This window comes from Elephas maximus, chromosome 4, assembly GCF_024166365.1.
Source record: "Elephas maximus indicus isolate mEleMax1 chromosome 4, mEleMax1 primary haplotype, whole genome shotgun sequence".
NCBI lineage: Eukaryota > Metazoa > Chordata > Mammalia > Proboscidea > Elephantidae > Elephas > Elephas maximus.
Window position 1 is genome coordinate 98,145,886 of NC_064822.1, and position 13,002 is coordinate 98,158,887.

Consider the following 13,002-nt stretch of genomic DNA (forward strand, 5'->3'; position numbering starts at 1 on the left):
AATGTTTCCAAGAAAAAGTGAAATTGATAGATTAAATAATGTGCTTGAAAATATTAAAATATAGAGTTCTGACAAAAAATTTGAAGACAAAATCTTTAGATACCCAGAAAAACAAGTAAACAAAACTGAAGGAATTTAATTTTAGAGAAAACAAAAATTCTACATGAAAGGGAATATAATCATAGTATACTATATGGTGGAGCCCTGGTGATACAGTGGTTAAGAGCCCAGCTGTTAATCAAAAGGTTGGCAATTCGAATCCACCAGCTGCTCGTTGGAAATCTTATGGGGCAGTTCTACTCTGTCCTATAGGGTCACTATGAGTTGGAATCAACTTGATGGCAGCAGGTTTGGTTTTTGGTTTCATGGCAACAGAATTAATATAATAGTTCTCATTTCCCTGCACATGATTGTTTAAGAAACCTTTCCTGGCCATCTCACCCTGTCTTTTCCAAACTTCCACTTTGGTCTTATTATTCTTTACTTCTTTATTGTTTCTTCATTCACTCACTCATTTGCTTTCTATTCTCTTAGCTTCCCCTCCTTCTTCGGTATTACCACAGTTCATTTTTCCTACCTTAAGAGTTTTTCCCAGTCTTCCTTACATCATCTACTATAGTCTCCCTCCACTGAGAGAGTGCTAAAACAGTAACAGGAGCACCTGCTCCTACGTAACCATCCTGGGTGCTACCACTCCAACACATGGACCCAAGTCTGTGCCTTTTCCTGCACGGGACACCACAGTTCCTTTCGAACCCTGAGGTCAGCTACACTGTTCCACACATTCATCACGTGTGGTCTCTGCCTCTGGCCACCTACCTTCTCTCATAAGCTCATCTCCACAGGGTTCTGAGCTTCTCTGAGCACAGCTGATCTAATTCCCATACCTTTCCACTATTCCCCATGGAAACTCTTTTTCCATTCTAAAGAAAATTCTGTATAACTTCAGCTTTAATCTCCTCACAAACTGATCCTTCAGCCTTTTCTGTGGTCTTCTCTGCACATACCTGTTGCACTTCCTATTTTAAATTAAGATAATCTACTCATGCCTCTGCTTCATTCACTGGGCTTCAAAACTCAAAGCAGAATTGGTATTTTTTAAATAATCTAAAACAAAGAAATCCCTCAGCAATGCTTACTGAGTTGGACATACATATGATGACACAATTAAGTATCTGATTACAGATTACATAAAACTTCAGTCTTTCCATTTCCTTTCTCTACCGTAAATCTCCTTAGTTTTCCATTTCCCACTACGCTCTTTCTAGTTGTTCATATCATCAGTACAAATATAATTCCTTGTGGTCAGGAAAGGAAATAAAAGAATGAAAGAATGTTTGATACCTCAACATAGAGTGTGTGGAGGGGAGTGGATAAGAGACAGTATTTCACTGGGAAACAGTACACAAGTTAGAGGAACGTCTGTGACTGTGAGGAGGAAATGAATGTGACAGGGAAGGAGCAGTAATGGAGAATGTTGAAAAGGACAGAGATAAATGAAGCTGGTAAGTATAAGAAACACAAAGGTAGAGTGGAGGGAAAAGTAAGGAGAAAAAGACAGGAAATGTTTGTATGCCTGTGTGTACGTGGACAGCAGAGAGGATTCCATAGGCAGCCAGACTCAAAACACCTAAAATTACACAAATTAAAATGCACAAACTTCTGTCTCTTTTATTCAATACCACTGTACCTTGACACATTTTGGTACAGTCTTGCCATGCTCCATATGGATCCCATGTAAAGAGTTCACTCCTCTCTTCCATAGGGATATTGAAGGAGTAATGTACATCTGGGTTGTATAAATTACCTACACACAAAACCTGAATAGAAATACAAAGGGGCATACAATTAATACACAAAAGACATATTTTGAAAGACATCAGTTTTATATCTAATAATAAATGCTAAACACTTCACCAACACAGTTTACGAATACGATTCAAGCTAAAACTTATCAATGGCTACTGAGTATTTACCTGCAAAACAAGTTCTTCTTCAAGTCGATCAGTACTGTTAATTCTCTCAATTGAGTTGTTTGAACCACTGTATTCAAAAATAGCTCCTTGTATGTTGATTTCTTTTTTTGACATACTTACGACAAAATTTCCATTCAAAAGAAAATTCCCTTGAGTGTCAGATAGTGCTGTAAGATAAAATATTACACTTGAAATCTAAAACCAGTCAAGAGTACAGAAAAATCCCTATGTAACTTTTTTAAATTCAAATCTTTTGAAATGAAATAATGTCAATGTATATTAATATGTAAGGAAATAAACTTTATTTTACTGTTATGTGGTATCTAAGGCATAAGAAGGGAAATTTCAGCATATCAGCCAAAGATACTAAAATAAATTCACACTATACTTTTCTATCTGGGAAGTTCATCTTCTTCCAGGAGACATGCAGCTTCAGGAGGGACATACAGAAAGTTGTAAAGCAGAAGTCATGGACCCAGAAATCTACCACCACCATCTGTTGCCATGGACTTGATTCCGACTCATGGCACCCACATGTATTAGCTAAATCGATCCTGGTCATCATTGGCAAGAAAAGAAAGAGCAGCTGTTTCATTCATACTTCCCTTTGAGAAAATCTGTACAGCTTTAAAACATGGTGGTCAATATTCTAAAAAGCTATTGTAATATACTGGTATCTACATGAATGTCTGGGTCTTTTTCACCGGGGCACACTCTGTCACTGTTGACACATATGCATATAACTGCCTTCCAGACTACTCGTCTCTATTTCCTTCTATTCAGGTCCCCTTCTTGTCCACTCTTTCCCATTGGCAGTTATTAATATGTTGCTGTTGTTGTGTGCCATCGAGACGATTCCAACTCATAGTGAACCCATGTGACAGAGTAGAACTGCCCCATAGGGTTTCCAAGGCTGTAATTTCTACGAAGGCAGACTGCCACATCTTTCTCCTGTAGAGCCACTGGTAGGTCTGAGTCACGGACCTGTTGGTTAGCAGCTGAATGCTTAACCACTGTGTCACCAGGGCTCCTTTAGTTATTAATATATGTCTATAAAACATATATGTGTGTGTATATTCATTTGTGTCATATATATACACACATATATATATGAACCCTGGTGGCACAGTGGTTAAGAGCTTGACTGCTAACCAAAAAAGGTTGGCAGGGGGAAATCCACCAGCTGTTCCTTGGAAACCCTATGGGACAGTTCTGCTCTGTCCTATACAGGCACTATGAGTCAGAATCGACTCAACAACAGGTTTGATTTGATACACAAGGGTAAGTCGAAAAGTATTGCTACAAAATCATAAAAACTTTTGTTAAACAAAAATATTAAAATGTGAAGTTATTGTTTCTCAACATGCCCTCCATCTAGGTCTATACAATTTCAAAGGAGGTGTTTCCATCTCTAAACCTTCCCTGAAGAATTCTGCGCTCTTCAATTTACACCACATCAAAGCAGCAGTTTTGGCACCCTCAAAGGACCCAAACCGTGTTCCTCTGAAATGTTCTTTAAGTTTTGGGAACAAAAAGAAGTCTGAAGTGGTAAGATCAGGGCTGTAGGGTGAATGGGGTAAGGTTCCTTAGCAAAATTGTCACAGGACAGCCCTTGCCACCCTCAGAGAATGAGCAGGGACACTGACGTGATGGAAAAAAAATTCCTCGGCACAACTTTCCTGGCATTTTTCTCACTAATCCAGTTTTCAATCTTCTTAAAACTTCATAATAAGTACCTGTGTCCTTCGAGAAAGTCTATCAAGATTAAATAAGTACCTTAGCCCTTTGAGAAAGTCTATCAAGATTAAATAAGTACCTGTGTCCTTCGAGAAAGTCTATCAACATTACCCCAGTCACCATAACCTTCTAAGCTGTCTTCCTTCCCTTGGCTTATCTTTGAGCTCTTCCTAAACTTCCTTAAAAGCTTGATTCACCTAAAAAACGTTTTTTTATGTGGGGCAACATTCCCATATACTTGTTGCAAATCGATGATTTGGGAAGGCGTCCACTTGAGTTTTGTTAAAAATGTCATTTTCGCCCTGACTTCAAAATTGTTTTTTTCCATGGCACAAAAAGTATGCTTTTTTTCAAAGGCACTCTAACGAGACTGACAATTATATTACTGAGAGAACTTGTCTGTAGCCATCTACTGATCACAGAGACATGTTTAAACACATCTTGTTTGGAATAACATTCATGTATGAACTGGAACCCTAGTGGCAATACTTTTTGACTTACCCTTGTGTATATATTGAATAGCGCACATACTGCTGTTGAGTAGATTTTGACTCATGGCAACCCCATGTGTTTCAGAGTAGAACTGTACTCCATAAGGCTTTTACTAGCTGTGATCTTTCAGAAGTAGATTACCAGGCCTTTCTTCTGAGGTGCCTCTGAGTGGATCTGAACCACCAATCTTTTGGTTAGCAGCAGAGTTTTAACCATTTGTACCACCCAAGGACTCATATTACATATGATAATGTAGTTTTTATTCATAATTTGTTCCTTTTCAAATACAAAATTGCATGGTGCCCACAGTAGCACAGTACTGTGGTAGTAAAAAAAAAAAAAACAACTGGATTTGGTGTTAGAACAATGGGTTTAAATTCACTTTGTTCCAATTAACTACTATATAATCTTGGACAAGTCTCATGCTCAGTTTGTTAAAATGAATAATAGAAATAATAAAAATTTCTACCTCACAGGCTTTACATCAGGATCAAATGCGAAAAATGTAAAGTGTATAAATTGTAAAGCACTGAGGTATTTAATTTTCAAGTGAATGAGGGTAATATTTTAAATTTCACACTTATAAAAACCTGATATTAATCAAATACTTTTTTATTTGCTCTGCTTACATCATACTTTTTCAGTGAGATGATGACATTTGTGAAAAACATTTGTTTGACATTCCAAGTAACCCCACACAAAGCACACAAGTTACATATAGCTAAACTTCGTAATAAATACTACACCCCTCCAAAAAAGGCAAATTTAAAAAAGCAAAATGAATTTAAGGTCCATCTCAAGAATACATCTGATGAGTTGAACACTAATGACTGAAGACTAGATGAGTTGTGATATGACATCAAGGACATCATACATGAAGAAAGCAAGAGGTCATTAAAAAGATAGGAAAGAGAGAAAAGACCAAAATCAATGTCAGAAAAGGACTCTGAAACTTGCTCTTGAACATAGGGTAGCTAAAGCAAAAGGAAGAAATGACGAAGTAAAAGAGATGAACAGATTTCAAAGGGTGGCTCAAGAAAACAAACTAAAGTATTATAATGACATGTGCAAAGACCTGGGGATAGAAAGCCAAACGGGAAGAACACGCTTGGCATTTCTCAAGCTGAAAGAACTGAAGAGAAAATTCAAGCCTCGAGTTGCAATACTGAAGGATTCTACAAAGAAAGTATTAAATGACGGAAGAAACATCAAAAGAAGATGGAAGGAATATACAGAGTCACTGTACCAAAAAGAACTGGTTGACATTCAACCTTTTCAGGAGGCAGCATATGATCAGGAACCGATGGTACTGAAGTAAGAAGTCCAAGCTGCACTAAAGGCATTGGCAAATAACACGGCTCCAGAAATTGACAGAATACCAATTGAGATGTTTCAACAAATGCATGTGGCACTGGAAGTGCACACTTTACCTATGCCAAGAAATTTGGAAGATAGCTACCTGGCCAACTGACTGGAAGAGATCCATATTTATGCCTATTCCTAAGAAAGGTGATCCAACTGAATGTGGCGATTACTGAACAATATCATTAATATCACAGGCAAGTAAAATTTTGCTGAAGATCATTCAAAAGTGGCTGCAGCAGTATATCGACTGGGAACTTTCAGAAATTCAAGATGGATTCAGAAGAGGGCATGGAACAAGGGATATCATTGCTGATGTCAGATGGATCTTGGCTGAAAGCAAAGAATACCAGAAAGATGTCTACCTGTGTTTTATTGATTATGCAAACTCATTCGACTATGTGGATCATAACAAGTTATGGATAACACTGGGAAGAATGGGAATTTTAGAACACTTAATTGTGCTCATGAGGAACCTGTACATGGATCAAGAGGCAGTCATTCAAAAAGAACAAGAAGATGCTGCATGGTGTGTGGTTTAAAGTCAGGAAAGGTGTGTATCAGGGTTGTCTCCACATCATATTTATTCAATCCGTACGCTGAACAGATAATCCAAGAAGGTGGACTATATGAAGAAGAATGGGCATCAGGATTGAAGGAAGACTCGTTAAAACCTGTGTTATGCAGATGACACAACCTTGCTTGCTGAAAGTGAAGAGGACTTGAAGCACTTACTTAAAGATCAAAGACCACAGTCTTCCGTATGGATTGTATCTCAACATAAAGAAAACAAAAATCTTCACAACTGGACCAATAAGCCACATCATGATAAACGGAGAAAAGATCGAAGTTGTTAAGGATTTCATTGTACTTGGATGAACAATCAGTGCCCATGGAAGCAGCAGTCAAGAAATCAAAAGATGCGTTACATGGGGCAAATCTGCTGCAAAAGACCTCTTTAAAGTGTTGAAAAGCAGAGATATCACCTTCAACACTAAGGTGCATCTGACCCAAGCCATGGTGTTTTCAATTGCTTCATAAAAATGTAAAAGCTGGACAGTGAATAAGGAAGACCGAAGAAGAATTGACGCCTTTGAATTGTGGTGTTGGTGAAGAATGTTGAATATACCACGGACTGCTGAAAGAACAAACAAATCTGTGTTGGAAGAAGTACCACCAGAATGCTCCTTAGAAGCAAGGATGGCGAGACTACGTCTCACATACTTTAGACAACAACAACAAAAAAGCAACGTTGAAAGGATTACTGCAAAGTAAATTTAGTGTTTCTATTTATGTGTGAACTATGTTGCGACTGTCATTACCCTGAATTTAATGAAGAAACAATACAATTGTATAATTACCTTATAAAATAGAAATTCCTGTATGTAAAATCTGCATATTATCAATTTGAGTGGATAGGCTTCTGCAGGGACTGTTGGTTACAGTCAAACAAAGGGAAATAAAATCTTACTGTGAAAAATCATATAACTGAGTAACTGCTTTTACAGTTACCAAAGCAAAGTTCAAAAATATATTTCATGAATCCGTTCTAAAAATTTTATATGTTGTTTATTTTGCTCATGTCAAGTTAGACTTTCATATTTCCATTTGTAGTTCTCTTACAAAGTATACTGATACTTTATTGGTCAATATTTCTAATTTTTAAATGTGAGCAGAACCAGTTGGCCATTCCAGGAAGATATAAATATCTACATTTTTAATTTATCTATAATATCGTAGCATATATGTACATACATGGATGTAGGTACATTAATATTTTTAAAAAAGAGGAAGAATTGCAATTAAATGTAAATGGATAACAAATCAAAGCATTTGTATTTGATTTTAGACTGTCAAATGTAATTCCTGAGACACACTGTTTATTATAGATTCAAATTCCCAGTTATAAGCAAGCACTGATGAGCTGAGCCAATATTTCACATAGGCAAGTATTATTAGTGCTGTTAATGTTGTGAAGCAGGGACTTTCTCAACATCAATACTACATCACCACTTCATGCTGGTGGATGACAGATAAGTAGATATTAAAGTATTTCTTATAAAGTAGGAAAGGGCTTATAAAACATTATTTTACGGTTAATCCTTCTAATCTGAAAGTCAACATTTAATAATAAAAAGTAAAAACGAAGTCTATATTCTAGAAATAGCTAAAGGATAATATACTGTTGATTATATTAACATCTAAAAATATCAAACCGCACTCTTCTTTCTGCCTTTCTTTAATGTAAAAATTAAATACTTTGCTACATTTTAAACTCAGTTAAAGAAAACTTTCTAAGGAGATTTAAACCCAATAGGCCTATCATTCATTTTAAATAAAAAGAAGAGGATTTTGTTCTAAAAACACATGCAACCTTAACTGAATAGAATCTTTGCTTATCTAAAACATTCTTCTGGGAAAAACTGAAAACAATTTATGTTTCAGAATTTAGCTCAGCTGTTTTTTTTTTTTTTTTTTAAATACGCTATATTTTGTATAGCGCAACAAGAACATGCGTATACAGTCAGATAGCCTGAACTCAGTAGGAACTGAAATTGCATATTCACTCAAGGGGCTCTTCTTGACTTCCAAGAATTTACATCATCGGCAGACCTCCATGAAATTGCACATGAACCACATATTGGCTGCTGTTTATTAGAAATGTTTACCAAGGTAGTTGTCATCTTCTGGTTTTCCAGAATAGCTGTGCTGAAGAATGTCAATGTTTGTTGCTCCAGCGGGAATCTTTACTACAGTGTTATAACCTGCAATATAATTTTATACATGTTAAATTTCATAAAAAGCAGTTGGCGAAGAAGCTATTACCACTAAATGATTGAAAAATTTGAATAGCATGGTCAGACTTAATTTCATTTTATATTTTAAAAAATCATAGTGCTTATTCTTTTTGAGTCAATGCAGTTATATAAATTATTAAGGATTGAGAAAAAATGGTTGTTTAAAAACATACTGTGATGGGAATTCTTGAGTACAACCTTTCCTAATTTTTCTTACTTATAAAATTCTTAACATAGAGTAGAAATGAATCTAGTATTTCAGCTCCTGAGATACTTAGTATATACACTAATTTTTTAATTTGACTAATACCTTTTACATTCCATGATTTCTAACGGGGAAAAAACACAGGATTACAAACTATTCACAAATTCGGTATAAAACAAAATAATTGGTCATGGCTCTGAATGTGTACCCAGAAACTCAGTAAACGGCAAAAGACTGAAAGTTAATGAGAAACATTTTTCTTAAGCTTTGATTTGTAGTATAAGCAGGAATCCCTATAGCTGTCCCCAAAGTTTACATTATTTTAAAGAACCTACTAACTTTTTTTTACTAACAAACTTGTCAGAGAAAAGCAGTTGACTCAAGATGAATGAACACAGCATTTATATTTTTTGAGACCAAATTTGGCAACACTGGCATTGCTCAAAGTGAGAAAACACTATACCCAACAATATTAAGAAAGGATCTTTTCCCAACACGAAAAACAATAGTGGTCCAAATACTTGCAGGTTTTAAGTCAATAATTAATTATGCTATAGCAATATTATTCTAAGTTTCTCATTTCCCTATTCTTTAGGATTTCCTCTTCTATTCAGTACATGAATAAAACACATTGTAATTTTTCTTGTACACTAATTTTGATAAATATGTAATGATCTTAAGAAGAGGAATTTTTAGAAGTTTAGATCGGCAGCCCTCATAAGAGATTATCTTGTGTGTTTTTAGAATAGCCTTTATTTATATCACTTCAAGGTCGTGCAATTTAAATATAAGGTGATAAATGGTATGACCTACACGCATACTATTGGTTTTAGGTTATCAATATATAATAATAATTTTAACTCCCCAATTTTTTCACTATAAAATATTCTCACTACTTCCACTGTTCATACCCTTGCTGTATCGTTTCAAGAAAGCAAGCCTAAGGCCTTGCAAAGGTAACAAGATGAAGGCTACCACCAGGGGGCAGAAGTGTAACAAATGCTATTCAAACCTTGCAAATGAATTTAACACCTTTTTCTATCTGCACATTGGTAAATCATAATGCAATTTTAGCAAGGTTAAATATTTGTTCCTAATTGGAATATGTGGTTTTTTTACAGAAAAAAAAATTTTTTCAATGAATTCAGACCAGACTTTGATAAATGTGTGCCATTGGTCTTAGACTGAATGTGTGTGGCTCTCGTAAAACAATGAATCATAACCATTAGCAAAATAATAGGTCAAATCATCTAGTAACTAAGAATCATAAGCAACATCATGGTATGAAGTATACTATGTTCTTAATATAAAAAAATAAATTTTGTATTTTAAATTATACTGCTTTAAGTGAAGCAATTAATGCTAGCTTAAACAACTCTTCAAACACATGTGAACACAATTAAAAGCTGTGTAAGACTGTAAAAAAAAAAATACATTTTAGCTTTGCCAAAAAATTCTGCTTTAATTACCATGAAGATTTAAAAAAAAAAAAAAAAAGTTTACCCAGGAAATTTTAGAATGGCAAATATCTGACGTGTTATTTTCTCAGAACAATTTTTTTGGGGGGGGGGGAACCTATGGCCAAATATCCCTTATAACTGTGATCCAGTTGAGTCAATTGGAACTCACAGCAACCCTAAAGAACAGAGTAGAACTTCCCCAGAGGGTATCTAAGGCTGTAATCTTCATGGAAGCAGACTACCACACCTTTCTCTTGCTGAGCCACTGGTGCGTTTGAACAGCCAACCTTTCAGTTAGCAGCTGAGAGTTTAACCACTGTGCCACCAGGGCTCCTTGTGATCCAGATACTACCTAGACAATTTAATGATAATTCCCAATCAACATTTATGTTAATGGTTTCATCCTTCACTTTCAAGTAACATTTTAAATATATCATTAATAATAAGAAACACAAAGATAGGTCAGGTCACACAGAAAGTGTGGTTTAAATGATGAAAAAATAATTCCAAGCAAGTTTCCTGGAAAATTCATAAATATGTATATTTCAGATTACAGGAACATCAGTAAAAGCCCTTCATTAATTAGGAGAACTATTCACACATCGTCAAATGGCACTCAATTCACTGTAAGCATCTAATAATTTTTAGGAATCTGATTCACCTTGGGCAGGTGAATCAAGAATCCGTTGGAATATCTGATAGAAGATTTAATTTTTTTATATTTAGAAAACTTTCTTTTTAAAAAATATTTTAATTGTTATGAATATATATAATACAATGTTTGCTGAAATTTGGTCTCATAAAATGTGTGTACAGTTTAGTGACACCAATTATATTAATCATGTTGCACAAGGAAAACTTTAACAATCATTTTGACTGAGAGTATAGGGTAGACAAAACGGTAACAAACCATTGCTATTATATACTTCATTATTATATCCAATAAAGGGAAAACTTGAAGGGCCTTCACAGCTTACCATAATGAGCACTATTGAAGACACCAGCCATGGTCCTGCAGGAAGAGTTATCTCCACCACACACTCCACATTTGTCTCTCCTGGCCTTGGAGTTTAACACGTGATCACAGCCAGCTTGCTTCAAAAACACAGTAATGATAACCAAAATTATAAAACTGACCAATTGTAACGACAGTGCTTTAAAATTTACAAAGTTGTTTTCACAAATACTCTCAATTAACAGCAGTTTCCATTCTACAGGGTTTTTAAAAAAGAATGGTTATCTACTGTATTTCATTGTATATCAATATTTCCACACATCTGTTCACATGATCTAAAGAGTGGTGTTTTTCAAAGGGTCATACGCATACCTCTGGCATCAGAATCACATGGAGTGGCATTTAAAAAGGCAGAGTCTTAGGTTTTCCGCCTGAAATTCCTTGGAGATGAAATCTAGTGCTCTGCATTATAACAAATGCTGACAGTGATTCCTATACCCACCATCCTCTGAAAACAACTCTTCAAAGCAGCTTAATTCAAAGGGACAAACAGTATGATTACCTAAGTAACAAATCAGAGTAATTAACCCCAAAAAGATGTCTCTCATGATTCATTTATTAACTCATGACTTCAAAACCCTAAGAATAAACTAAGTACTTTTGAAAGAAACAATCTATTGCTCCATAATTAATATCCAGCATAATTAGCAGTGCTTCTTGAAAGAAAGAACAAATGAATAAAAGTGAAAGAGAGCCACCAGTTCCAGTAGTTCAAAGAACAAGTGTAGCCCCTCAATGCACGAGGCAGCCTTTGTATAGGGTGCATTAACTCTTTCAATTCTTAAGAGTATTTCTCTAAATTTAATATGATCAGAAAAGTAAGGAAACTGCATAAGTCTCATCAAATCTTTCATACACAAGGTAAATGATGTGAAATATTTGCCTTGTGTATAAAATGAAAAGGTTGTTTTCAACCAGATATTTTCCGGAAGTATTATGCATCTATACGTTCAGCTAATCTTTATCAGTTTTTTTATTTTCATGTGGCTATCTGCTGCCAATAACATATAAGTTTTATAGGCCATTAAGTAACATTTCTCTAGTTTTTAAGCTATTTCCAATGTACAACTTTTTTTTAATTCTTCATGAATATCTGAAGAGCTTTTTGGGTACAAGGCCTTTCTTACCTAGGTAACTGGTAAATATTTGATTATATGGAGAGGAAACTGATCTTATGGAGTTCCAAATTAACCAAAGAAAAGAACTCAAAAGATTACACTTATGTTTTTTAGACTGCATTCACTATCCTAGTTCTCAAACTCACCATCCATTTTTAAGATTGCCAGCAGCAATGTTTGCGCCTTATAACTCTGGGTCTCATCAGCTCTCACCTATAATCCTGCCAAATGACTCACCTACGTCCAATCTCCTAACCTAGTACATTCGGAAAGTTCTAGCATGCAAATCAAATCACATCTCTTGCTCAACTTCTAAACCCTTTTATGGATCTCTGAGAACTCCAGCAAAAACAGCGCGTGCCTTAGTACGCAACAACCCTCAGCTAGTCCTTACCTACAACCCTTTTCCTTTACTTCCTCTCCTTTCTAAAACTAGTTATCCTCAATACTTAGCTCAAGTCTCACGCCCTCCATGAAGCATTCTCCAAATCCTTTACCTATCTATCCATAAAACATGACGCTCCTTCCTCAACACCCCCACACCACCTTGCAGAAAAACCCAGAGCACTGAATTCTAATTGTTTATATGCCTATCTCGCCTATGATTCTATAGCGTCTTGGAAGTAGGGGCGCTCTTCCATGCTTTTATCCTTGGTAACTACACAGTATGCGGCATCTCGCAGGTACTCAATAAATGTTTGCTGAATGTATATAAGAAGGAAGGGAGAGAGACAGAGATGGAGAAAGGGAAGGAGGAAGGAAGGATATAAGTACTTTAAAAACAGGTAAAAAAGTTACCACACCAGGTCACATCTGAAGTAGCAAAAATAAAAATCTAC

At 35.5% G+C, this 13,002-nt stretch overlaps 1 protein-coding gene across 1 annotated transcript in view; it reads right to left on the reverse strand.

The window, feature by feature from the left end:
- Positions 1-13,002, reverse strand: part of ADAMTS20 (ADAM metallopeptidase with thrombospondin type 1 motif 20) — a 212,744-nt gene that overhangs the window by 107,044 nt on the left and 92,698 nt on the right. Inside the window, exons 15-18 of the mRNA XM_049882873.1 lie at positions 11,008-11,125; positions 8,237-8,332; positions 1,977-2,143; positions 1,691-1,820 (exon numbers count right to left, since the gene is read on the reverse strand). Coding sequence (XP_049738830.1) covers positions 1,691-1,820; positions 1,977-2,143; positions 8,237-8,332; positions 11,008-11,125 — 511 coding nt within the window. The remainder of the gene's footprint in view (positions 1-1,690; positions 1,821-1,976; positions 2,144-8,236; positions 8,333-11,007; positions 11,126-13,002) is intronic.